Source organism: Bacillus rossius, chromosome 7 (assembly GCF_032445375.1).
Source record: "Bacillus rossius redtenbacheri isolate Brsri chromosome 7, Brsri_v3, whole genome shotgun sequence".
NCBI lineage: Eukaryota > Metazoa > Arthropoda > Insecta > Phasmatodea > Bacillidae > Bacillus > Bacillus rossius.
This window is the reverse complement of record NC_086335.1, coordinates 60,221,648-60,249,135: the sequence shown is the minus strand read 5'-3', so window position 1 is coordinate 60,249,135 and position 27,488 is coordinate 60,221,648. Positions and strand designations below refer to the sequence as shown.

The 27,488-nt window shown below is 35.6% G+C and overlaps 3 protein-coding genes across 6 annotated transcripts in view; 1 reads left to right on the top strand and 2 right to left on the bottom strand.

Moving 5' to 3' along the window:
* The window catches only part of LOC134534147 (death-associated protein kinase related-like), a 159,137-nt gene extending 152,087 nt beyond the window's left edge, over positions 1 to 7,050 (top strand). The window contains exons 5-8 of the mRNA XM_063372261.1: positions 854 to 980; positions 1,424 to 1,472; positions 2,282 to 2,461; positions 3,801 to 7,050. Coding sequence (XP_063228331.1) covers positions 854 to 980; positions 1,424 to 1,472; positions 2,282 to 2,461; positions 3,801 to 5,994 — 2,550 coding nt within the window. The 3' untranslated portion in view covers positions 5,995 to 7,050. The remainder of the gene's footprint in view (positions 1 to 853; positions 981 to 1,423; positions 1,473 to 2,281; positions 2,462 to 3,800) is intronic.
* A 1,058-nt stretch (positions 7,051 to 8,108) lies between these two features.
* Positions 8,109 to 27,488, bottom strand: part of LOC134534142 (RISC-loading complex subunit tarbp2) — a 31,251-nt gene continuing 11,871 nt past the window's right edge. For 3 of the 4 annotated variants that reach the window (XM_063372252.1, XM_063372253.1, XM_063372254.1), the window contains exons 4-8: positions 21,342 to 21,523; positions 20,838 to 20,959; positions 18,726 to 18,875; positions 13,803 to 13,914; positions 8,109 to 12,294 (exon numbers count right to left, since the gene is read on the bottom strand). In XM_063372252.1, coding sequence (XP_063228322.1) covers positions 12,158 to 12,294; positions 13,803 to 13,914; positions 18,726 to 18,875; positions 20,838 to 20,959; positions 21,342 to 21,523 — 703 coding nt within the window. In that variant the 3' untranslated portion in view covers positions 8,109 to 12,157. The remainder of the gene's footprint in view (positions 12,295 to 13,802; positions 13,915 to 18,725; positions 18,876 to 20,837; positions 20,960 to 21,341; positions 21,524 to 27,488) is intronic. The other variant, XM_063372255.1, reaches the window with a different exon arrangement.
* Positions 22,669 to 27,090, bottom strand: LOC134534141 (uncharacterized). The gene is made up of 2 exons (XM_063372250.1): positions 26,381 to 27,090; positions 22,669 to 25,490 (listed from the first exon to the last, which is right to left on the bottom strand). The coding sequence occupies exon 2, from the start codon at positions 25,461 to 25,463 to the stop codon at positions 23,130 to 23,132; it is 2,334 nt and encodes a 777-aa protein (XP_063228320.1). The 5' UTR covers positions 25,464 to 25,490; positions 26,381 to 27,090; the 3' UTR covers positions 22,669 to 23,129.

The following is a 27,488-nucleotide window of genomic DNA, read 5'->3' as shown; positions in this document are numbered from 1 at the left end:
CGCTTTAGGCTCGGGTCCGTGAATGATAGGGCTGTTGTGTAATCTGGCACCACCAATACTGAAGTCCTGCGCACGCCTATGCCCTCAGTGAGGGGCTTAGGCCCGCATGGGATCTACAACCATGATAGTTTGTATTGACATTGCCAATATGGTCATGAGAACCTGTATTTCAGCTATTATAAACCCATTATTTCATTCTTAGATTCCATTGAAGACACGGTCAGACTATAGTAAATAAAGGACTCTTTTCAACTCATGATTACACATGTTTCAAATATCAAGGGTACCCTCAAAATTTCCTATCCCTATCTGCGAAGTTTCAACATTAATGTATGTAGTGTCCATGCACCCATTTCTTTAGGAGCTCTGCTATCAGTTTCAGTATCCCTCCACCAGATGGCAAATTCAGGTATTCATAGATAAAGTAGAAATGTCATATTGTACAATCATGTATGTTACTTTTACACTAAATACTATTCTTACATTTGTAAACTAAACTGATGATAATTCAGTGGCCAGCCATAATTTCACCATAGCACATTCAGTAAGACCTTAGTGTTATTTTTTTTTTAATAATGCCCAAGGTTTGTAAACAGTGTTTGTTGCTTCCATTCTTCCCAGACCTTATATTGTGATATACCACTGTTTAAGGTTTGGTTGTACCTACTACGAAAAAGTAGTTATTTTTTACCCTGCTTAATGCATACTTCCAGCTGACAGGAACAAAAATTTTATTTTTTTATTTCACCTTTAAAAGCCCTTACCGCATACAAACAAAGCTAAGTAACTTATACAAGTATTAAAAACAAATGTTCTGTACTTACAACCTGTGATTCCTCTCTTTTGTTTACAGCCGCAAAACTTGGTGATGATGGCAGACTTCCCAGAATGCGACATCAAAATATGTGACTTTGAAATTTCTAGAGTCATACTGGAAGGAACAGAGATAAGGGAGATTCTAGGAACACCAGATTATGTGGGTAAGTACAAAAGTGGAATATTTAAGCACTAAAAGAGGTAGTTGAAATATTCAAACATTAAATGAGGTACTTAGTGGTTCACAGCTATCACTTTGTATCATCCAAAGCAAATTTCAGACATGACATCCTATGCAAGTTATTATCCGGAACATCTTGGTTGATATACCACATTAACTTATAGCTCAGCCCAGATCTTAAACCCAAAAGCTTGTAATCAAAATGATCACTGACATCACCAAACACAGTTTACAAAAAAAAAATCTTAATGGCAAATCTTTTACCCACAGACTTAGATCTGTTATTTTAATTTTAATTGATGCCCTAACAAAACACCAAACACTTGATTTTGTATATTATAAATGTTAAAAATAATTTAATGCTACTGAAATTAAAGAGATAATTACAAAATGTGTTGATGATATTATGTATTATCTTTGTTTCAGCACCAGAGATACTACATTATGAACCAATTACTTTAGCAGCTGACATGTGGTATGTAAAATTAATAGACAAAAACTTACTTACTCAATATATGATTGGCTATTTATTTCAAACTTAAATTGAAACTTATTAAAAGTTTGTAAAGAATAATTTATGTATAAAAAAAAATTAAGTTATAATTACATCCCAGTGTGTTTGTGTCAGAAATCTGATACTGCATTTAATTCATAATTTTGAATCTCAGAACCCAAACAAGTTGTCACATTTGGGCAACAGAAAAAAAAAACACTTTTTTTTCCCCCAACCTCCATAAGCATGCATTCCAAATGGGATGACTTACCACCATCCACAGGTAGGCCTATGTAACATAACTGGACTTTGTAACTAAAGTTTTGTGCATCACAATTTTATGTTTTCATAGAAATGTTTCTTTCTTAACAGGTACACAATTTATAAAAAAAAACACCAAATTTAGTCTGGATAGTTGTAAAAAAATTAATTTTTTCAGTGGATAGTGTTAATTAATTATTGGGAGGGTGAACATAATAATCAAATAATTTTTAATAATAGTTCCTGTTAATTTATTACTGTACAGTCAATGTTCAACTGCCTTCTTTTTTTAACGTCATTTCCATTATGTACTCTTTTTTTTTACATGCAGTGGGAAAATAATTTTTGTGTACATATTATATATTTTTTTTATGTACAAATAGGAAAATTACTTAAAATTTAGATTTTAATCTCTTACGTTGGTCACTCCATAAATCTAGTGGGAAAAATATTATGATATATTAGAGGAGCGTTTGTGATCACACAGCTGCAGATTGGAGAGCACTGACGAACTGTTGCCGGCCACGCAGGTCCCTGGGCGTGACGGCGTACGTGCTGCTGACGGGCTTCTCGCCGTTCGGGGGAGAGACGGACCAGGAGACCTTCTGCAACATCTCCAAGGCCCAGCTGGACTTCCCGGAAGAGCTGTTCGAGGACGTGTCGGTCGCGGCGCAGGACTTCATCAGGCAGCTTCTCGTGAGGGACCCCAAGTGAGTGGCCCGCCCCGAGGCCGGGGCAAGGTGGTGCCATAGCTAGAGACCGGAAAAATTCGCGGATTCATTTCGTGATAGGCTGAAATTCACACATGTGTACAATTCTGCTGGTTCTGCTATTGGCTCACAGTTTAACTGGAGCTCTCCGGGCCAAAGAGAGACTATCGACCAAAGAAGCGTCATATCACAAGCTACCCAGTAGAGACTCCTCACAATTTAGTACCCAATGAACACGCGTGTTTACTTGAGAAATGCAGAGGATAATGGAGGCTATCCTAGATGTCATTGAATCCGCGAATTTTTCCGGTCCCTAGCCATAGCAATTCACCAGCGCTATCAGAGCTCCATTCCTGCACGGGTCAAAAACCCATATTTAGAGCCACGGAATTTTCGTGCATTCATTTAGTTGCAAGTTAGAATGAAAACGTCCACACTGTCGCACTGTGTTCATGATTGGACCGCAGTTATCTGAACACGCCCCTCTACGACCGCAAGCCAACGAAGCCCAGCTAGGAGAGAAGTAAGTGAATCAGGTAGTGCCAAATAACAAGGATAAAAATGTTCTCGCTAAGAAATCAACCAATGGGAAATTTAACATGGGTCGAGCACACCTATAACTTTGAATTCTATCCTGAGGCCAGAGGAATCCGCGAAATTTCCGGGACTCTACCCATATTCCTACATGAAGGGTTATACAGCGACAACGGCATGAATGAATGAATGTATTATGGGTTCATGCCTCATCCAACACGGGCCAATTAGACTTCACGCCACGTTACGCCTATTTCCACACTTTGGGAAGTATCTGAAACCAGGGATGCAAATTTGTAGGATTCACAAGGGGGCCTGTGCGGCCCGAGACATTTGCACGTGGGCTTTAAACGACAGTCATCATAGGGTGCTTGTATGTTGTATACTGCCAATATGTTGTCCTATATGCACGCAATAATCAGAAAATTTTAAAATGGACAGAAAGTTTTCCATAAAACATAGTTATGAAGTTAATGTTTTTATCAACCCTATTTCACAATCACAATTTTGTAAGCCCAGTGAAGTGCTTCTTAATTCCAACCCGCCCCCTTAAAAAGATCTACACCCATGTTTAAAACTGACCCGTAGGGAACTGAAACCCAGAGAAGAATGATGTGATCAATGAACATGAAACCCTGTGCCCCTGACATCACCACCCTTCAGGTGACCCAGCAACATAACCCCAAAGACTTATAGTTAAATTCAGAACACTTTCTCAAATTGTCGAGTGCCGGATACAAACATGTGTTAAGTCTGAATTTTTAGCTGTATGTTACACGTTAAGTTTATGTTGCTCTTTTTCCAGATCACGGCCTACAGCTAAGGAGTGCTTGCGCCATCCGTGGTTTGCCAATCAAGTTTCTGCGACACTTCCTCAATGTGTTTCCTCCCAAGCCAGCAACAAAAGTTCTCACAGTGCTGCCGCTCAGAAGAACTTGCGCAAGTACCTGTCAAAATCAAGGGAAGCTTTGTTCGAGCGAGTAGTCCAACAGCAACAGCAGCAGCAGCAGCAACAACAGCAGCAGCAGCAACAACAGAACCGAAACAGCCTAAGGAAAAATACACTGTTGTCTCAGTTGAACAAGACGAGGCTTTGCGAGAGTCAAGTTTCTCTTGTGTCCAAGTCCAGAGAGCGACTCTTCATGGCAGACCACCAACTGATGATGTCTCCTTCCTTCAGTCGTTCTCGGGAGAAACTCTACGGGCTACGCAGCTTGTCCAAGTCCCACGAAGTACTCGACTTCTGCAGGACTGCGATCGGTGGTGCTTCGCAACAGCCGCAGGATGCTGCAGGAATCATAAAGTCGATCACCAGAGCAACAACAACGGACCTCAGCACGATACCGATGATCAGGCAGAAGCAGCTCCACTCCTACGTCAGATCCTCCACAACATGTATACCCAGCAGTGTCACTAGTGAAGCGCTCACGTCTGAAGACAAAGCAGCAGAAAATGATGTTTCAGAAAACACTACATTCAAATCAACAACAGAAAACATAATGAAGGATCAAACTCACACCCCCGACGAGAAACACAAAAATTATTCTAACACTTCTGTTACTGAGATACCTATAGCAGCAGCACTGTTAAGTCCACAGCTACTAAAGGAAACTCTGAAAAATCAAACCCAGTGCATGCCTGAAAGCCAAATTAGTCAGACAACTATTCCCACCACTGAAAAAAGCCTAGTTCCAGATTCCAAAAGAATTCTCAATGGCCTCACCGAAGATACTAAAGCTCTACTAGGGGTCACAAATACAAGTGACAGTGATGGTGAAGCAACAAATAACATAAACAGGTTACATCCCAGAGTCAAGGACCACGTAAGCAAATTAAATCCTGCCGTGCAACAATACGAACAATCAGAAACAAATGAACAGTTTCACAGCTTAGAAACTGTGAACTCCGAAGACTACACAGTTACATCTGAATCCGGGTCGGAAATTGAAAAGAATGCAAATGAGACAAACAACAGAAGTACAACCGATACAGACAAGGAAAGTGAAGAGTCAGACGAACCCAGATTTACTGTCGCCCAACTAGTGTCTGCCTTCAATCGGCACCAAGAAGTCATAACTAAAACGTCGCTAGAAGTGACGATGACTGCAACGGATAAAGAAACGAAGATACCTCCCCCACTTGTAGAAGCTACGAACAGTAAATTCCCCACAGGTCCGAATGCTCTAAGACTGTTCATTCCTGGAATAGACATCACAGCACCCACTAAAAAGAAAGACAAGAGGAAAAGAACAGTGTCAACCAAGAGCTTGAAATCCCTTCAGCCTGATGAGCCCACACCTCAGTATGATACACAGTCTTCTCAAGAAAATGAACCGGCGTCTGAGAAAACAGAAGCTGGCACCCTAGTAGCCCTCCAAAATGAAGAAACAACGGAATCTCAGCCTGGTTACCAAGAAGCGACAGGTAACGAAAATTCCGACAGAACCAACAATAACTGCAAAAATGGGGACAACAGCATATGTAATCTTGTCATCGAGCCTCCATCCCACGAGAACTGTCAGGAAAGAAAAGACACCGCAGACAACTGCCACATCACCATCAGCAACACGCGGGAACCTGAAGAAGCTTCCTATTATTCTCGATCTGAATCTTTGTCGAGCGACACAAGCGAGTCCAAGACTCCCAGCGACTGCTACAGTTCCATGGACACGTGCTGGGACGAGCCGGCAACCGCCAACTGCAATCCGGGAGCTGCACCGGACACCCAGTCGAACAGATACACAGAGAATGACGGCTCAGCCGTCACGACGGAGATCGTGCAAGCTAACAACTCTTCGAGAGTACACACGTGGGGACGGCTCTGCACAGGATCTTACACTCGCGCAATGGAGAAGTTCGGGGATAAAGTACAAGATCCAGTTTCAGAAGCGAAGCCCAGGCCACTCCGGAAGTCGTTCATTCACGTGCCATCACCTCGTGATGACTCCAGTGACAGAGTGAGAAGGAAATCAAGTCCAGTAATAAAGCAGTATCTTTAGATGTTGCTTGCTCTGACATTTTTAGCAGGACAACTTGCTAGCCAAACAAATGTACATAGTTTTGAAAATCAGTACTACAGAAATAATTTTTGTATGATAATTAATGGTTACTTAATGTCATTGTTACATTTGATATTTAAATAAAATGTGTATTGTAAACGTTGGAACCTTATTCACATATATCTATAATTAAAAATTGTAATTATTTTGAGAAAAGTTGTTTGTAGGTCCATATTTCTGTGTAAAACGTCACCTTTGTTTATCCACAATAAATTCTGCAGGCTGTAATGGCTATTTTCTCAAACACTTGTTTTGTACTAGACAAGCCAGTACTTGGTATGTTACAGTAGCAGCTTCTATGGCCACCTTGGTAAAGAAAATGCACATTCGTAGTTGGACAATGTAGCAGGATGAAGCAGGAAACATTTGAAAAGAAATTATAATATAAAATAATAAGAATGGGAAAAAGAGGAAAGTGGGGAAAAAATTCTGAAGTACAGCAAAAAGTCTTCAATCCAACATTTTTGGGACTAGAGCCATGCTGGATTAGTAGGGACAAGATTTAATGGTTTTATTTATTTACATAATGTCTTTATTTATTTTAAAAAAAAGTGTATTATTCAACAAATTTGAAACTGAAATATTTCATAATACTTATTTCACCAAAATAGTCTCATTAAGATTGCCACCTGATGCACTTTACAGTAACATCATTAGTAACAAGTATGTCTAGAACAACTACTCAGAAAAATAAAAATAAATAGAAAATTTTTGTGTGTTTGAAATATGTGCCATCATAAGTGTAAAAACGTGTTACTAGTGTAAGACATGCAAGATTGAACAGTATAATATTAATATTTTTCCAATCCATTTAGGTACGTAATTCATTTTGGTACAAAATTCATGCTCAATAAATTACATTCAACGAGTTCACCAAATTTAATTTTTGTAATTTGAGTTAAGTTTTGTCAAATTACTGATTGATTTATTGTTTTTAATTAAATTTTGGTTCTAAATGGTGTATTAAATTGCATTCCGTTTTAAATTGAATGTTGTTTTGACATGCTTTGCGTTGTTATTTCTTTTTTATCGCAATTCACCGTATAATCTTGTCTCTATGTATTAAGTATTAGTGATTTTTCTGAATTATCAATACAGTTTAAACAAGAATACCAAATTTTTAAATATGAAATGTAACCAGCTATGAAAAAAGGAAAAAAAATTACTGAAATGAAAACCATAATCGATTAACTATAGAAGTGAACAAAAAGAGGCAATTTACTCTGGATAACAGAATGTGCCAAACCATAAAATACCTGTTTGAAGATCGTTCACTGTAGTGAATCTGAGAACCATAAATGTAGTAGTGCTGTATTTATTGTATTTCAATTACCCCATACTCAAAGAATGATCTTCAAAGAGTTAAAAAATTTTTTTAAGAAAAATAAAGGAAAAAAATAAAATTTATAATGTTGAGTGTGTAGCAGATGATGTAAAGATCATTCTTCTAAATGTTACATCAACACATACCGGGACTACAATATCTTAAATGTAATTGTCAAAACTAAACTTTATGTACCTATGTTATAGTTTTTAAGGAACTGTTTACTTCATCACCTCTTGCCACTCTCAAGAGGTAGAAAAACTATTGGTCATATCACAAAAATAACAATGTTGAATAGTTAATTTAAAAAAATATATATTTCTCTGGTTAGTTCAATTCTTACAGATAAGCCTCTATTGTCAAGAATTATCTCTGGAACACGTATTTAACCCAACCATATTGTCTATCTGAAATTTGTAGCCCTAATATATGTATTTAATCACTGATTACATTTACTTCATAAGTTCAAAGCAAGATAATAAAACACACCTTCTAAGTTTTTAAAATTCAAAATCAAAATACAAAAAAAAAAAAAGTTTTCTATATAAAATCTAATGTGGCTCAAAACTCATCATTTGTACTGCGCATGTGCAAAGACATGTTTGCTAACATGTCAGAAACAAACTATTTTTAAACTACCCACATTTATCTATTACTTGCACATTATCAGTCTTTTTTTCAGATTTTTTTTTAAAAAGGATATTAAAGAGGCATACAAATTACTACTAGATACCAGCAAAAAGTTTGAAAACTTTATTCAACTCAAAATACAGACATGTACAATAATCAGTGAATGCAACTATAAAAACTGATGGCACAGAATTCCATAACAGAATTTCAACATTTACAGAGTAACTGCAGTGATGTTATAGGGGAACCAATGTCTCTACCAAGCAGATTTTTTTAAAAATATCAAGCTAGAACTTACAGCAGGACATGTACTTATGTACGTACAATCTTTAGCCCAAAAGCCAATTTTTTTTCAAAATCAGCGTTTGGATTTGTCAGGGTTAAATCAAGTAACATGTGGCACCATCATGATGATGCCATTCGTCCAACCCACCACTGGGAATTTACACACCGAATCAGCCAATCTCTTCCCTCTCTGCAACACAAACCACTTGCACAACACATCCCAGATTACATTTCAGCTACCAACAGGAAAAAGCCATGGGAATCATTTTCGACACTTTTCAAAATCTATGTTCCCCACAAAGAACAAGTAAATGTGATTTCCCTCATGAAATATGTTATCTTTTCCTATAAGTTACAAGCTGCAACCTGTTAGTTAAAAACTAGACTTGAAAGATGTCAGACACCTACGAAAGCTAATATTTCATCTACATATAAAAACATTTCATTAGTTCGATTAGTAACAAAGTTATGATTGATTCATGCATACCACAAGATAACTGACTTGACAGTGAAATAAAGTACTGGTGCAAACTAGTTGTTACTAATAAAGCTTAAAACTTTGTAAATTCTAGTTTCTATAGTGCATTAAATAGTGGTACATTATTCCACAGAATAATACCAGAAAAATTGCTTGAAAATGCTCTACAAACATCATACATAATTCATTTGATCAAATGTACACATTCACACAATACCGAATGACGTTTATAACGCCAAAACAAAAAAGTTATTCCATTCCCAAAGCTTCAATCAGATTGTGACACCCATCACAATGGGAGTACCGAATTAACGTACCCAACTCGTGTACATTACCACGTCAACAACTTCCTCTGATTTCTCGTAGATTACAACCTCTATACTTTGCATCAAAATAATGCCTATTTTCCTAGAAGTTGTTCATATCAGGGGAGGCACGCTCTCCTGCCGGTGGCTACAAGGCCCACGGCCAACGCCACTATTATATAATCTACACACTGAAGACACACTACACTACAAACAAAACTCACGGACAGGAAACTCACCCACTTACATTGTGTTCAATACAAGAAACATTTGGGAAAAATTCCACTAATTCTATGCAAAGTATAGCTTGTACATATTGACACCATTTGTCTCAACAGAAAAGACAGCTTCTGCACATGGGCCGTCCTGCTCAGGAAACACATTCCCATTAGGAGACAAAACCAAATATCAAAAATATGTTCACAATGACACATTTTATGAAGCTCAGAAGTCTTTTATTACCTCAAAAAAAAAAATTGTTTTGAAATACTAAAACTAAAATATAAAGGAACGCATGTACTCCTCCTCCTAACAAATGTAGATGTCTGTCACTCAAGGTAGGTTAAGTGTATTAGGTAGGACATTCCCACATGCTGTGTATTCATTGGCTACAAGCATGTGACAACTGGAAGGGCTGGGACATTGGCAGGACTGGAAGTGAACGTACACCCATAACGTAACTCTCGTTTAACATAATTTTAAAACTAGTTTCATGTTAGGATAGCAAAACTATGGGACACTACAAACTGCAGCGCATAATAATTAAGAATTACATAACATGGTGGCTTCCTGCCTGCCAAACTGTTTGCAGAGCTTTACAAGAAAACAAGTCATTTAAACTTAAAAACATGAAACTAAAAAAAAAAGAGCCTTTCAATGCCTCTATATAAGTATTCATTTCAATTCATTTTTGACCTAAGAATAAATTGTGCTCTGCACATAAAGGTGACCCGGTACAGTAACTTGTGTGAGCCCTTCAGCTTCAGGAGTCTAGCTCTTTCAGACAGAACACTAAAAATATGGTTTTTAAGCCTGACAGCAATCATAATAAAGAAAAAATATCCTGAATTAGCCTAAGTTAAATAAATAATAAATACATAATAAAAATTTATAATGTGGCAACCACAAAAAAAATTCTTATATGGTTTGTTTTATATTTTATAATTCAGGTTTCATCATTTTATGAATACATATTTTGATAAAGCTAGAGCTGCTCATATCTTTGTTTTATGAAGATTTCGGAGACATTTGTATAAATAACATAAACTATAATTCCTAGTCTACACACACACGCCAGGTATTTCAATTACATAAAATAATTATCGTAAACATAAAAACCATGCCTAAGAAAAAAAATTGTTCTTTCAATATTATTAAATAATTTACTCTTAAGCTAGGTGATCCCTATTAGCAACTATTTCTTGTTTAAGTCCTACTAAGAAAGAAATTTCCTCAATGCTATTTATTACTTCGGTTACTGCTAATCAATCAAAGAAGTAAATTAAATTATTTCATTATTTATTAAATTCATATATAAATTAAATAATTCAATAAATCACTCATTTAATAATAAATAATACAAAGAAATTAATGTCATGAAAGTCTTATCTTTGCGGTTAAACACTTTCAATAAATGAATCAATATAACAATTCCATACCTAATACTCTAATAATACTGTCTTAAACTTGTACTTTGTAACATTTCTGAAATTTGGCTGGTAAGAATGCAATCGATAATGCTAGTGATGGGGTACGAACCCAAAAAAATATTTCGCCAGCCAGTTTGCAATGGGCAAAGATGAAACAGCACTGTGCGCAAGACTTTTCTTAAACGTAGTCCCAAAAGTTCATTTCACAAGTTTCGTTCGTAATCATTGCAAAACTGTTCAGAACAGACCCCAGCATTTTACTGGGATTAAAATGGTTTTTATCAATTACAGATAGGAATGCAAACTTCCAAATACCTTTGCATTTAGGAAAAATGTGATACCAAACACCAGTAGTTTTTTTTTATCCACAATTAGGTTTATAGTTAGATTGGTTATTCATATTAAACAAATCTAACAACTAAGATAATAAAGAATAAAAAATGGTGTATTGAACAAACTATCTTACGGAAATACGTTCGTTGCTGAACACTGAACATATTAACTACAAGCGAGAAGCTAGGCTAGCACATGTCAGCCAGTTGTAATGTTAATGATGGGAAAGGGGGGGAAAGGGGGGAAAAGGGGGGGGAGTACAGGAGTCGGGAAGAGACCCTCTTGTGTATTACTTATCTACAAATCAACATTAAATAATAACCAATGCAATTGTAGCCATCATTCAGCACATATTGTTCTCTACATATCTTATATCTTACTTTCGGTTCTAAATTGATCAAATTCAGCCAAACTTTGATTTTATAGACACCTATATGGCTCTCTAAAATCTGTCAGTACATCTTAGTTGTTTGAACTAATCAGTAAAACTTCTACTGTGGAGATTTGAGTGCCTGATATTTGATGTAATGACAGAGTTGCCTGTACAAAACAGGTGACGTATAATTGAAGTTTGACTGACCGCAGCAAAAAGAATGAGTGGATCGAATCACTACGTGGCTAACAGGAGTGTTTTCGAGATCGTGCCTAAGAGGCAGATAAAAAGATATTCAAGGAACATTGCTACGTCCAGGTGTAAAAAAAAAATGCAATTAAAGCAAACAATATTTTTGGAGGCTGTACTAGGAGTGGAAATGCATTTACTGGTCAGGACAGCCCGACCGGACTTTCAACCTTACGTAGCCATGCAAGGTATAGCATCATAACACGCAGGATGATTGCCAATCATATTTGACAGATCAGAAAAAATGGAACACTCAAAGAGAACAAGTATAAACTCTGCCATGGAGATTCAAAAATTCCACTAAAATGTCAAATGCAAAATTTACCACACAAAATAAACCCCATCTTCAGACTAAGGCTGAAGTGTTTTTGGAAAAGTACACCAAAGCAAACGTTCTGAAATTTGAATTAATTCCTTTTGGCAATATTCTCCACGACAAAACATACACGCTATTCTCCCCAACGGTTCCACGGGACCTTATTTCTTTGTCATTATCTTGAGGTACTCCAAGGCATTCTGGGCCGCAGCCGACTGGGCCTCCTTGGAGTTGCTACCGGTGCCGTAGCACACCGCCACTGGCAGGGTCGACAACTGCACCAGACACTGGGACTTCCCTGGCGACACCACAAATTACAATTTTTTTCATTCCTTACTTAAAGTCTTGTCAATGATGAGGTAATTAGAGGTGAAAACACAACCGCACAGAAAAAAGGATAATAGGAGAAGGAATGGGCCAACGCCGTCCCCAGCATTCGCCTGGAATAATTTCAGGAAACCGTGGAAAACCAAAACCAGAATGGCTGATACCTGGGACTTGAACCTGGGTCCAGTGGAATGTGAGGCCAGTGTGCAACCTCGCTTCATTTCAGGAATAACTTCAGACATTACAATAAAATACAATACAACAGAGTCGTGAGCCTCTTTCACAAAAACCAATAAAGCTCAGCATCACATGCCATATTTTTACTCCCAAACTTTTACAAATTCAAAAAAATATTTAAATTGTTCAAATATGGAAAATAAGTTGTATGCATTACCCAGTTGTAGAAAACAAAAATTAACTTTGAGTGAGTGACGATGCATCTAGTCCAAAATTTTACTTGTCCAACTTTTTACAAATAGCAGATAATTTGTAGCGTACATAAAAAAAATTCAGAACCAAACTCAATACATAGTAATGATCTGTGGATAAAAAATTACATCGTTAAATGCAATAATCTAACATTGCAATGAAGCTCAGACTTAAGAGGAAACTTTATACAATTTACTAACCAAATAAGATTTTGATATTTGAAAAATTAGATTGATTCATTGTATGTTACAGTGGCCTGTAATTTAATTTTGATTTATAGTTTTACTTTTAGTCCATTTTCATTTTTAAAACAGTGTTATTGTAATTATTTTTTTTTATAAATAATGTTAATATTTATAATGCAGGACAAAACTGGGTTCCTAAGGGATAGCCCTTATGAACCTGTTGCCAATTGTAGCTGTCAATGGAATTTGTTGCTATACCCCACATTTACATTTTATCAATGTAACAAGCGAGAAACAATTGATATTTTAAATGAGATCACCTACCTTATATTTTACGTAAAGTATGATAAGCCACAAAAACAAAATTTTTTCCTTACTAATTTGCACAATTTCTGCAACCAATTTTTTTTTAAGCTAATACTTTGTCAAAGCAGCACAAGTTATGAGGATAGTGGATGCGGGGCAAAAAGGCAGTCTAGCTTGACAACCAGCTTATAAGGCTGAATTAATATGCACAGCTCTAATGCATGCACAATAAAAAAAAATCAACTAAAACAGTTCAAGTAACTGATGCAGCAAAAAAATTAAGCTTACATAAATATATTTTTTTAGAGTTCAATAACATATGTGTTTTAGATCAACTATACAATTATTAATGCTAGCAAATTTCTTCACTTGGAAATTTCCGAACATTTACTGACTTAAGGTCAAAGTGAATACCCATCCAGTGTTCTTATCATTAAATCAACAGATACTGTTCACACACAAAACATTCTACCAACAAGTAAATACTGAAAAAATATTCAGTCTGTAAATACTGAAAGTCAACCATTTCAAACAAAGCTGAAGAAACAATAGTACTCACCTTTGATGGACTTCTCTTCTATATCCACGTAGGTCACTTCAAAATCTTGCTCAGTGGCTATCTCCTGTAGCAGCTGAACATAGTTGAACTCTACATTGTTCAAGGCAGTGGCCTGTAATGAAATGAACAGGTGCAATGATCAAATCAAAAGCAAAATGACCATATGTTAACAAAATAAAAATAAATTGTATGTATACATTCAATTTATACACTATGAGTTTTCAAGTTCTGTACACTTGGGAACAAAACCCTGTAAATACATGATGAATGTATTGAATTCAAACACTAAGTCTGGTAAACATTCCAACATCATGGGCTGCACACAGTACAAGAAAAATAAAATACCCAAAGCACAAAATTAACTGTCTAGTTAGTGATTAATTTTTTTAGGGTTAAGAAATGATATAAAAAGAGTTTTGGTAATATTATTTTCTTCTCTAAAGCCAGCTCAAAAGACTTGGAAATTTTGAACCATTTAAAGTAAATTCCCGGGGAATTACATGGTAGAAAATAATACAGTATATTTAATTTTAAGTGTAAGATTTTGTAAGTGAACTGTGAAACACAAACCTTAAAAAAAAATTAGGAAAAGGGGGGGGAGGAGAGAGAAAAAAAGTTTCTGGTAGAAGATTACATATAAATTAATAACAGATCAAAACACTTGTTGACCCACAGCAAGCAATGTTGGGCTGCAATGTCCATAACCATGAATGATAGAACACAAAACTGGTAGAGGGCATGAGCGGAGACCTGTGTAGAAAATTATTCCCTGTAAAAAATCAACGTGATTCGGAGTAAATGCATTCGGAAACTTCTAACACTGCCTGGTACGGCAGTATTCAAGTGTACACGACAGTGTAGCAGTAACGTATTTGTGCTACCATGTTGCGGCTTACCTCCTTTCCCCAGAACACAGTAACGGGAGCAACCGACTTCTCTACCAGCTGTCTACACTCGTAAGTCTTCATGCACGAGTGGTTTGGCTCTGACCAGTGTGACAAATGAAGCACTAATGAAATGAGTGTGCGGGGAAACCAGAGTACCCTCACCGTAACATTTGCCACGTTTCACGCTAGCTATAGGTCCCCGTTTACCCTGCCAGGAGTCTAACTCGGCCCGTGTGGGACGCGAGCGATCTGACCCCCGCGGCTCTTATATTACATATCAACATTCTACCATCACAGTTGCAAATAATACTGATGGGTTAAAACCTAATTTTCTCGAAACCAAATCCTAAATTTGCATCACAAAGAGTACCTTGAATCTACCCATCAAATGTAAATCCAACTCGGTCTTAAGGGTCAAAAATAAGATAATGTATGAGAAATGGCAATGAAAAACTTAACTGTTTAAATAGTCATTTCAAAATGTAAGTTTCCTCAATCAATACTTCATGTAATTTTATTTACAGGATTACATAATATAAGTACAAAATATTCTGGTCAACAATATCAGCTTTGTCATCTGTTGAATTTTTGAATTAACTACATATGTCTAAAAAAATTTCTGAATATTTTTCATGGAATATAAAATTTTGAATACTAAAAATTTGATGGTACTTGAGAATTTGATGGGCTCATCTCCACGAAAATAGTTATAGTTTTGTATCTATAATACAGTATTATTTACCAGACTGCATGGCAAGGGAAGTATCCCCTCTAATGCAAAACATTTGAATGATAGCATGATAACACTTAGTTTTGGCCATTTTATTTCCACTAAACTTTGCAAAAAGCTTTGATCAAGTATGCTCGAGAAAATGCTAGCTTTTCCATGAAGGACAAAAATACAGGAAAAGAATTAATATTGACAATGGAATCTCAATTCAAAGTAGTCATGGTGGTGATGTTTCATCAAAGAATTTAAAATTTTTAAATAATCAGAAACTACAATTATTCATTAACTACCTGGGCTTTACAATATTATCTTAATTGTTTAAAACCACACACAGTGATAATATTTTTTTGTTTCTTTTTACTTCTAAGGGGACAGTTAATTATGCAAAGTGCATGGAAGAGTGAAATCTGGACAAGTCAAATTGTACAAATGTATAGAAATTCAAATAAATTGAACCACTACACACATGAATTAAGTCTTAATACAAACCACTTATGTACAGTGTTTCCAAATATTGTGCTTATGTATTATACTGTATGAAATTTTGAACACAAAAAAAGATTAATTTCCCCACCTCCACAAAGTAAACATTCAGATCAAAATCTATACTGAAAATGGTATATTTTAAAACATTTGTGGAAAAAAGTTATTAGTAGTGAAAATATCAATATGGAAGCCACTTAAATTTGTACTCACCATGTAAGATTTCGACACCATTTGTGATAAGATTATTCTGAACTCAAATATTTTAGTTTCATGTTAACGATATTAAAATTACTAATGTCACTGAGAAATATAACATTATTAACCAATTTCAGTGATTTAATGTTGGCTACAAATAAACCGAATTAAAATCTGAATATTTTTGTACCATGATTGTGACATTTTGTTAGTTGTATGAAATCTGTTGGTTTTTGCCCAAAAATGTGTCACAGATAAAACAATTTATACAAAACCGTAGGAAGGTAAAATAATTCTACAAGCATCTTCGTGAATAATAGATATATTATATAGATTTCAGTGCACCTTGGCAAAACACAGAAAAATAATTCATATATGAAGACAACATCCATTTCCAAAAGTGCAATTTTGTACTGAAAAGTACAAAACCATTTCAAAACCTAAATTTTACAACATTTTATACTAAATAAGTTTTTTCTCTTACATGCATTTAACATTTCATAGACAGCTATTTCATTAGAGATGGTTACGTACAACTACCGGAAAAAATAAATATTGAAATCAGGAATTGGGCGTGGTCAATAGTTAGGATCAAGATTACGTGGTGTATTGCGATAAACTCTAAATAACAGAAAGCATGTCACTACACCATATAACACCATATAATAACCATATAACAAACCATAAAGCACCAAAATGCAACTAAAATTACGAAATTATTCTGCATTTTTAATCAATAAAATTACAAAAATGTATCTTTTAGTACACTAAATTCTATGAATATAATTTATTTACCATGAAGTTTTCACCAAAGTTTGGTACTAAATATATTGGGGAAAAAAAATTTTACTTTTTTGATCTCGTAAGTATTATTTCTAACTCATTTTAGGCCGATTTCGATAAAAGACTACCTATTGTAGCTGTTACCATGGTGCGACTTCCAGAAAAATCTTTATATAATTTGTTTGTTTAATGGTTTGACTCTGGAGACGAAAACAAGCGAAGAATCGGAGCAAAATAATGGGACAGAATGGCAAGAAACCACTACAGCTTGATTTGAAATCGAGTCCTTCAAAATAAGAGTGCGGACTCTCATAACTGCACCATCACTTAGGACTGTAGCCAGGACTTTAGGGCATCCAGTAACACCATTTTATAATTTTTTAAGTAACTTATAAGTTTTTTTATAATTTAATTTTAAAAGAAAATTGATTAGCACAATAAAATCTCAGGGAATATTAGGGACTATAAAATTTACACGTAGAACTTTATTATTTTATAATTTATAAAATTTATATTTTATAAATTATTTATATTTTAGGTCTCCAACATTTACACATCGGGATTGAATTAATTATTTAATTATCAATATTAATAATTTAATTAAATTAATAATTTTACTTGAAAAAAAAATGTCAAGTGTGTATGAAAGACATGCTTACATTAACATGTGCACAAACTGGCATTAAATATTAACTATGTAATTTTGGAAACACAATGACTGCTGTTTCTGTGTACGAGTCTTGTCGGACCATAACGGGGTCAAAATACATTAATGTAACACACTAAGTTAATAATTACAACATCCTTCAAATAAAAAAACTCTCTGTAACCTTATGCAGCTAAGTTGCTATAATTTTTTTAATTTTAATTCTGTCTTTGCTTGTTAATTTTCTTCTTTGAAAACCTGGAAGGAAGCGGTTCGGATCCCACAAACTACCCTCAGGCTACGTACCTATCTCACTCCATCATGATGATATTGTTACTATGTTCATTATCTGCATATTACACTTTTTCAACCATGTCTTAAAAATCTACCCATGCACAGCGAAATGAAAATGGACAAGCTCATTTGCATGGTGGAGTATAGATAGCATCACTATCACCTCCTCTTGTGCCAATGAATGTTAAACATTTAATATAGGAAACTATATAAACATTCATACAAATAGTGAACAAAACCAATCAAAATATGAGATCAAAATCACAAATAATAGGTATTTAATTATGTACCATGAAACATAGTTCCAACACAGTATTACGTTATCCACAAACCAAAATTTCCATGGCATGTGTAATCCTTGAACTACAAATTTGCAGGGTTAAGCAGAACATTGCAAGGACTCTGCGAATGGTTTGTAATAAGTTATTTTCCATGTTGTGAACATGAGCAAAGTAAATGGTCCTTTTTTAACGGTACTTATGTGATTTCCACTTTACTCATTCATTACCCGACTCTGTAAAACCATTTGAACTTATCACACAAAAACTTTAAGGGACTAGGAATTAAAATAAAAAGTGAGAGATGTAGAAACTGGGAAATTTTCTAATGTCAACATTTCATGGGAACAGATAAAGTGATGTAAAATGCAAGCAAGTTTAAAACAAGATGTTGCTAAAGGGGTTCCACAGCACACCAAGAATTTGAAAATTCTACTAAAATTTTAAAAAAAGTTACATGTACCACTAAGAAGACAAGCTCGCAAAACAGTCTATCGCGGCATGCTTGCTCAGGACTTGCATATCATTAGTATTGTTATATTCATCAGCAAATTAACATTTGGCTAACGAGGATGGTTACGACAGCCACCTCCACCACCCCTTCACCCTCCACCACCGCCTCACCTGCAACTCTGACAGTTTGGGCCCTGATGACATCTTCAGGTTCTTATGGAACTGCGACACTTTGTGACTTTGCGTTGACGTCATGGTCGAGATTTTACTGTCTTTTAAGTCAGCATAGCGGGAAACACCATTGGGCACACTATGGGCAATCTACAATTAAACAAATTAACTGGGTTACAAACAAACAAGTTTAAGTGTTGAGCAAGAGAAGAGAATCAAGAGAAGGAAACCCAAGTATGTAGTAATAATGGCTGGCATTTCCTTTCGGCCAGTACAACTTCCATTTTCTTTTTCACATTTGTACACTGGAAACTTGGTTGTTTTAATAAAGTTTTCTTTAATGCCCAACATTTCAATTCAAAGCTTTACGCTTGCATGAGGTGGGAAAAAGAAATAAAATTTTCTTCTTGACAGCCAATCAAAAAAAATCCAACCTTTCCTGGAACAATTGCTTATAGTGTGAAATTATTTATACACCAAATGTTATACAATACTATAAATGCTAGTTATCATCTACTTATATATTTACAAAATTTTACATACCTACTAAACAATTAACACTTTTTTTTTTTAAAATAGCTGACACAGTTACTATAAAATAAACTTGATCACTAGTAAATTATAGCACAATCATATGAAGAAAGTAAAGGTCGGTTGGATTATATTCAAGACTGCTTATTTTCTAAAACTGATTCTAAAATATAGAACAGACACTAGGAACATTCACTCCTTTTTATTAAAATGTATTGTTAGGATACTCGTAACTGTTTTTTTATTTTGTAGCCAAATGGCAACCTTACAGGGTTTGTTACAGTTTCCTTTACCATAATGAAAGGTTGACTGTATCAAAACACACTAGCATTTACTGCCAAAAAGATTGCAGAATGTTGCAAAATGTATCGAAGTATCATTCTCATTTGAAACAAATAAGATGGATAATAAAAAAACCAAAATTCCTTCGCATCAGTATGATATAAGATAAATTAATTTCAAATAGGCAAGTGGAGCATAAGGCAAGTTCAGAGCAACAAAAAATTATCTAAAAAAGGTTTAAGTTCAATAAATGTAAATTAATAAATCAATTTTGGATTAATGCTATGTCTGCAGTGTTTCTTCGAGACAGATGATCTGAGAACTGCACAGATGGGAGTAGCAACTGATACATTGGTGAAAAAACAAGAGTATCTGGAGAAAACTCACCGACTACCGGAATTACCTGTCGGTAGAGACAAGATTTTATGGTTTTATTTTTAAGGCCAATTATGTTTTTTAAAACAAGAGATTTCATTGTTATTGTTTTTATTTTTTATGAACTGTTTATTCATAAAGATAGCACCATTTTCAACAAATACGACCACTTATTTGTTCAATGATTCTTTCTTCACCAAAACAGTGTCATTTTGTTTCATACATGATGCACTTTAACAATATAATAATTAATTATAAGCATGTTTAACTACTAGGAACAGTAAAAATAAATCAGCAAGTGTATGTGCTTTTGTAAAATGTTTCAATAGTGCAATGTAAAAATTTGTTATTAATAACAGTTACAATATTAAAAAAAAAAACTATTTAGTACATACATTCTGGTGTTGGCTCCATGCTAAACAATTTACAATCTTTGAATGTCATACATTAAACGATAACATTTTTTTGTAATCCGAGTTGGGCTTTGATTAATTTCATGATAAGTTGCATTTTGGTGCTTTATGGTATATTAACTTACATTTTGGGGTTATATGGTGTAGTCACATACTACTCTGTTTTATTTCGTTATTGTCACGATTCACCGTATAATCTTGTCCCTACCCATCAGTTACTAAAAATAAGTATTTGACTTTGGTAAGGGGGTGCAGACGATTTGACCTCTCATGAGCTGTGGCATCTCATGTGCTCGCACACGCGAAGAGCCAACAAAACGTACGTGAAAACAAAGTGTCGACTAGGCAGGCAGCGTAGTATCTCATACTGTTAACTGCTGCTCATGATTCATGAAGCAGTGAGTGAGGAAGTAAAAAGGTAAGACTAAGACAAAAAAAAATCTTAGGGCGAGTTTGCTGGGTTCTCAAGGCCCTTAATCATCTGGAATAAAATAATGCTTAGAGACTTTACCTCATCGTCGTCATCGTCCAGACCTGGTGACATGGCCGACGGAACACTCTGGACATCTTGCAGTTTCTCCAGCATTTTATGAGCTGCCTGGCGTTTCGCCAGCTTCTTGGACTTCCCTGTTCCTGTTTCAGAGATGAAGTGTATGAAGCACTTATCTCGTGGTCGAGTAATACGTACGTATTAATAGGGGCAGGCATTTTTCGTGAAAAGATCTGCACACCTATTAGACTGCAACAATGTATACCCGCACCAGCTGTTTTTTCCTTGTGATTGGCGTCCGTCTGCGAGCCATTAAGACGCGTTTGCTTCCGCACTGAATTACTGTGATTGGTGTTGTTACAATTGACATGTACCTGGAAGAAACTCACCCAATCATGAAACACAGACATTGCTACAGTGTTTTAACTCTCAGCTGGTCTCAAAATCTTTTCGCGAAATCTGCATGGCCCTACGTATTAATTACTCCAAGTCAGTTAACTCTACACACCAACACGGAGACATTACCTAGCTCTCTCTGTTTGAAAACCGTGCAGGCAATGGTGAAAAGCCTTTCGTGAGGCAGGCCTTCTTCATTCACGAGCTCGTAGCTCGGCGGGGGCCAGCGACGTGACATGCACATTTCTTGCAAGTTCCCAATAGGATTCCCGGGAATCTTGTCGTCGTACGGGGAGACAATTTCATTCTTCCTGTACGTGAAACATAAACCTTTACATCATTTCACACAGCACTGCACACTGCTGGAAAATTAAATTTAAGATGAATAACAAGCGAATTGGGGTCGAAGTAATCTGGATAATGTTGCGAGATGATGTATAAATAAAATTTACAGCATTGATAGTACTGACTATTCAACATATTGAAGAAAATAATGTATCTACAACATTGTTTCAGAGGTAAAGATTATTAATTTGTGACAGTGATTTTAATTTGTCTATACAATTACATTCCTGTACGATTTAAAATAATTATGGGCCATATCTTACCTTTCTCGAATATGAATCCTGAATTCGAATCACAAAGAGTACTTTAAATACACCCCTAAAAACCAAATCTAGGTCTCAAGGGTCAAAAATAAAATAATGCACAAGAAATAAAAAAATTAACTATGGTGTTGAACCATTCAACCCTTTAAATGTTTGACACAGGGTATGTATGAAGGAAAAAACTGACCAACTAAACTTTGTCATGTTGCAAAACCCTACCTTCCCCAGCTTATAAGGGATTGTCCATTAATCATGTGAGGCTCGAAAAGGGGTTGGGGGGGGAGGGGTCGGGAAAAATCACGAAATATCACAAGGGGGGAGGGGGGTGTAGAGAGATATCACGTGTATTTTTTTTCCGTCCGATTTCTACTAAACCGAAAAGCGATGCGTGACCTGGACTCGCCATAGCCAGGCAACAATATCCCCGCCCGCCGCAACATGAACCACCAGTTGCTAGTAAGACTGTGATTTTGACGCCGAATACATGCATAAATCACATATAAGCCTTTCCTTTATTATTTTTATGCCAGTGAGAACAAACCTGCAACCTAAATGTGTGTCTGGACACTTTTATCACTGTGATTAATTTTCCAGAATTAAATTAGATTATACCTATATTTAAAGATAATACTCCGAAATTTTTAAAAATATTTTGCACCAAAAATACACGTGATTTGTTGGTGGGGGAGGGGGGGCGGGCGGGTGGGGGGGGGGGGGGGGGTGTGTCAGGGTGTCTACCAAACTGAGCTAGCAAAATTCCTGTACAATTTCTGTACATTCCTGTACACTTCTGAGAAAATTCCTGTACAAAAGTTTTGCACTTTACTAACATAACAGAAACTAAATTATAGTAATTTCTAAGTTTCAAAAATTTAATTTGCAAAGATATTCAGAAGATTTACAAAAATAAAGATGATTAAACAAAATTTACAAACATATGCAAGCATACATACACATGCCTGAACACTTGGTCTTAAAAGGTTTATTTGAAAACCTGTCCGTGGTAACAACCCTTTTAGTAACGTATCCTGATAAAGTTCAGCTGTATACCTTATAACACTTCTGCCTCAACACTGTGACATTTATACAAACAATATAAACACACTACACGACACTATTTTCAAAACAAATTATGATAAAAACATAAGTGACCTTGTAATATTTTATACATTACACCATTGATAACACAAAAATACAATTTTTATGAAAAGTTAAATTCTAGCCTTCAATTTTTTGTAAATGACTAAATTATTTCACAGGTCCACAATAGTCCGAAAACTCGATTTCAATTCTAAGTAAGTTATGGTACTTATTTCTGCAGCTCCTTAACACGTTCGTTGATGATGGACACTTCTCGTTCAGCATCCTCAATCAACTTCCTTTTCTTCTCCTTAAGCTCTCGAAGCTCAGCAGCAGCACGTTTATTTGCCTCCGAAAGTTTCATAGCATCTGCGTTCGCTTGTCGTTGTTCATTGAGTGCTTCTGTATACCTGCAATGCGCATTTCTTACTGAAAGAATCATGGGTTTTGTAATGTCAAGTTTCATCAATCCACCCTCATAGGTTACATGGTCATAAATACGACGCTGTGCAATGACAGACGTTTCTTTCATATTTTCTACTAAAATCTCTTTATTTACAGAAAATCCACGCTCTAAGGGTGCATTCCCATGTGATACGGTTAGGAGAAGTTTAACTACTGGAACGAGGTTTTCATACTCCTTTTTACCATCTATCAACTTCATCCAGAACGCGTCCAGTCGAGTCTCGGATCGTGAATATGTCTTCAGATCTTCCATTACAAGTGGTTGTGAACACAGAACCTTGTACTCACGGTCAGCCCTTTCTATTGTGGTAGCAGAAAAAAGATTTGCTTTAAGAACAATTTCAAGAGCAGATGTAAGTTGTTTGCAAGCATCAGCATTTGTAGACATGTGGCACGGGTTCAGACAATTTAATGCTTTGGTCAAAGGATATTTCAGAGGAGACTTTTGCATTAGTTTTACTACAAAATGCTGTAGAGCAGTGCGACAATCTTTACGAAAGAGTAAAATATCTTTTTCGGAGACGTTCTTGCACTTTCCCAAAGCTAACCTTGTCCCATAACCAAGGTCAACATTTTTAATGTCTTTAAGACAGATAAATGAATTGCTCTCATTTTGCTTCAAAACGTCTATTTTTTGAAGAGAAGTACTCTCAAGAACATTCTTCTTGACAATTTTCGTCATAGCATGCTTCACTAAAACTGTTAAAGCATCATAGAGGAATGGTGCCATTGGAGCATCACATTGGAATTCCTTTAAGAATTCCTCCACATTTTCAGCCAGTCCCTCAAAAAAAGCTATTTTAGCTGTAAGAAGATTATCTTTAATTGCCTTTGAAACTGTTGAAAAACTACGGCATGTTGGTTCCTTGGCTGTGCCTTTAACTGAACTTATGTATTTGTCAACATGTGGCAACATTTCCCTAGCTCTTTTTGCTACTCTTCCATTCTCAACCCAGCGGATTGAGCATACCTTCAGAGGAAACACATTAGATCCAGAGGCCTGTGTATAGTCGCCTCGTCGACCCGGAGCCTCTTTGAACAAATAGTATAAAGCTCTGAAGAACTCCATTATGTCCCAACAAGTCTTCTTGATACCAGTCTTAAATGCATTATGAACAGTGTGCAGTCCACAAGATCCAATGTCAAGAAATTGTGGAGCATCTGGAAAAGATCGGGTATCTTCAGCCAAAAGTTTCAATAATTTGAAATTTACATTAGGACCATCCATCGACAATTGAATGATCTTCAAAAAATCCAAATCTTCTAGGCCTGCTTTTATAGCTTTAAGAAGATCTTCAGCAGTGGTGTGATGCAGGAACACTGATGTTACATAACGAGAACATACTCTGTTTTGTGAAATGTCCCAGAATCTTGCAGACAAATCCATTTGTTGCTTTTGTGCTACTTTATTCATGCTTTCGTCAAAACCCAAGCTAAAAAAGTCACAACTGTTAATGCGAGTTTTAAGTTCACTATGGAAGTAAGGAGATAGACCATATACTATAACATAGGAAATCTTATCTTTTTGAAGTTGCATGCTGTTAGCAATATAATCGTCCGGAAACATTCTTTTGAAGAGGCTAACACTACTAGCAGCTCCTCTGAGGGAATCGTGGTTCATGACTGTTTGGAGGCACCACAATGTTTCAGCACGTGTGACTTCATCTCTTTTAAGATAACTACTTAAACCACGGTTGGTTGATACAGTATGCTGTTTTACTTGGTGCCCTACCTGTGAAACTTCACAACTGCTAGCAACAGTAGAGCCCAAACCTAATGAAGGGAGCTTCGATAGTGAAGACACAGAGGAAGCTTCAGCTACAGCATTTGCTACTGCAGTTGCCACATGAACTGAACCGGCTTTTGTAGTCCACGTGTCAAGAGAGGTGGACTTCTCAGAGCTACTTAATCTAAGTTTGTGTTTGTTACCACTTGAGTGACTGACAACAGCTGTTCTTCCCATGGACTCAACCGAGAAAATAGTTCTACAGACTGAACACCTGGCAGAATGATTGCTTCCATCGACTTCTTGCAGCCATGGAAATTCTTCCTTCCATTGTGGTTGAAATGAATTTCTTCCTCGAATACGCCTAGCCATTGAGGCAAGTATAAAGGAATCACGTATCTACAAAAACATAAAAATGAAAAAAGGGTAAATTTTGAAGACAGTTAACATTAGGAGTATTTATAAATGCAAGTAAAATAGGATATAAGAATTTATACAGGCCATATAATACTTTGTAAGACACTAATATTTAAAGTAGCTACACCCGCCCCTATAGTAATTTCATAATTGGTTAGTGAAAAACAGAGCGCTAGTCAAATATATTTTTTTTCCATAAGTGTGTTAGTCAATGAAAATAATTTGTTTTCCAATCATGCTTGCCTAACACCATTTTAATCAAGATACTATCGCGTATGTTATAATGGAGGAAATACATTTAACCTCCAGTATGCTTTAACAAAGCATAAACTAAACACTTTATATTATTATTTAGATTATTTAATCAGTTAACGTAATTCCCGACTGTTGTTTACTAGAACAATTTGTTTGTAACTAGCCACTAGAGAATCCTAATGACTGAAGTTAAACTAGCCCTGGAAGATTCTGGCTTTGCTCACCAGAGCAGCTGCTGACATGCCAAATGTAATACAAACAGTGGCTGAAAACTCGGTCATCGGAGATATTTCTACATAATGCAAACTATAGAAATATATCTGAAATATGCTTAAGACCATAAACTCTGAAAGACGCGAAAAGTTATTAAGGAAAGCAAAATAGCGTTTGTTTTTCATCACACTATTAATTCGTTGCATTGAATTAATCTTACGCGAATAACATTGCCATTAAACGGATACAATAAAATTTCACATAAATGAAAGAAGACAAAAGGGCGCTACTTCAAATTATGCTGTAAATAACAGACGTCGTTACTTAAAAACAGCAGAAATTGAACAACGTTACTCAAGGAGCGGGTGTAAACGAGATCAATAAATAATAATGATGGTACTCACGTTTCAAATCCGCTTCAAAAAACACGCAATATAAAACTAAGGCATCCTCAAAGAATAAAAAACGTACAATATTACGCAGTAAGCACTGATTAGGTAAACAACACACGCAACATAAAACTAAGGCATCCTTAAAGAGAAAAAAACGTAAATTATTACGTAGTAAGCACTGATTAGGTAAACACACGCAACATAAAACTAAGGCATCCTTAAAGAGAAAAAAAAGTAAATTATTACGCAGTAAGCCCTGATTAGGTAGGTAAACAACAAAGTGAATTACTAGAGACGTTGAAACTACTGACGAAATGAAAAACAGAGCGAGAGAAAATACAGTGTCGCCAGCAAATTCTTCTTAATATTCCCCTCACATCTCTGGACCGAAGTACGGATTGACGTGCATTAGAAGCTAAAGCAATTACGAGTCTCTAGTATGTTTTAGCTAAAATTATCAGTCCGTTCTTGGACTTCTGATCAAGCAACTGACATAAATCTTATTGGTCTGTGCGAAGGCTTCTGTATTGAGATATATTTAAAAGTGAAAACACTTTGAAAATTGCACGAGCAAAGAAAAAAAATTCCCGTACACTAAGCAAAAATCATGTACAATTCCCGTTTTTTTCCCGGGTTGTGAAACTCATGTACAATTCCCGAATTTCCCGAATTTCCCGGTCAGTAGACACCCTGTGTGTGTTTGTCTGAAACCTCACCACAAATCACTAGGGGGGAAGGGGGGTTAAAAATTTTCTAAAAAAACATCACGTGATTAATGGACGACCCCTAAGAGAATTTTTAAGGAAATAAATATTATGTGTTTTTTCATTCAGAGGAATCAGCTGATTATATAGTTTCAAGGTTATAGTGAACTAGTTTATTATACTTGTATTTTATTATTAATATTTTTGTAAATAATTTTTGCGTTAAAATGTTTTATTTAGAAAAGCAGTTTAACTCTTAATTTTACGGGTTATCATGATATTATATGAGTAAATGTATTTTTTTCAGTATGTTATTTACTTTGTTTAAATTATGTTTTAATGAATATATTTTATGTTTGAAGTTATTCAGAAGCTTTAATAATGATTCCAGAACATTTGGAATTCTTTGAGTAAAA

What these genes read in the sequence shown, in the direction of transcription:
- LOC134534141 (XM_063372250.1), bottom strand. Translation starts at nt 25,463, where the DNA reads ATGGCTAGGCGTATTCGAGGAAGAAATTCATTTCAACCACAATGGAAG.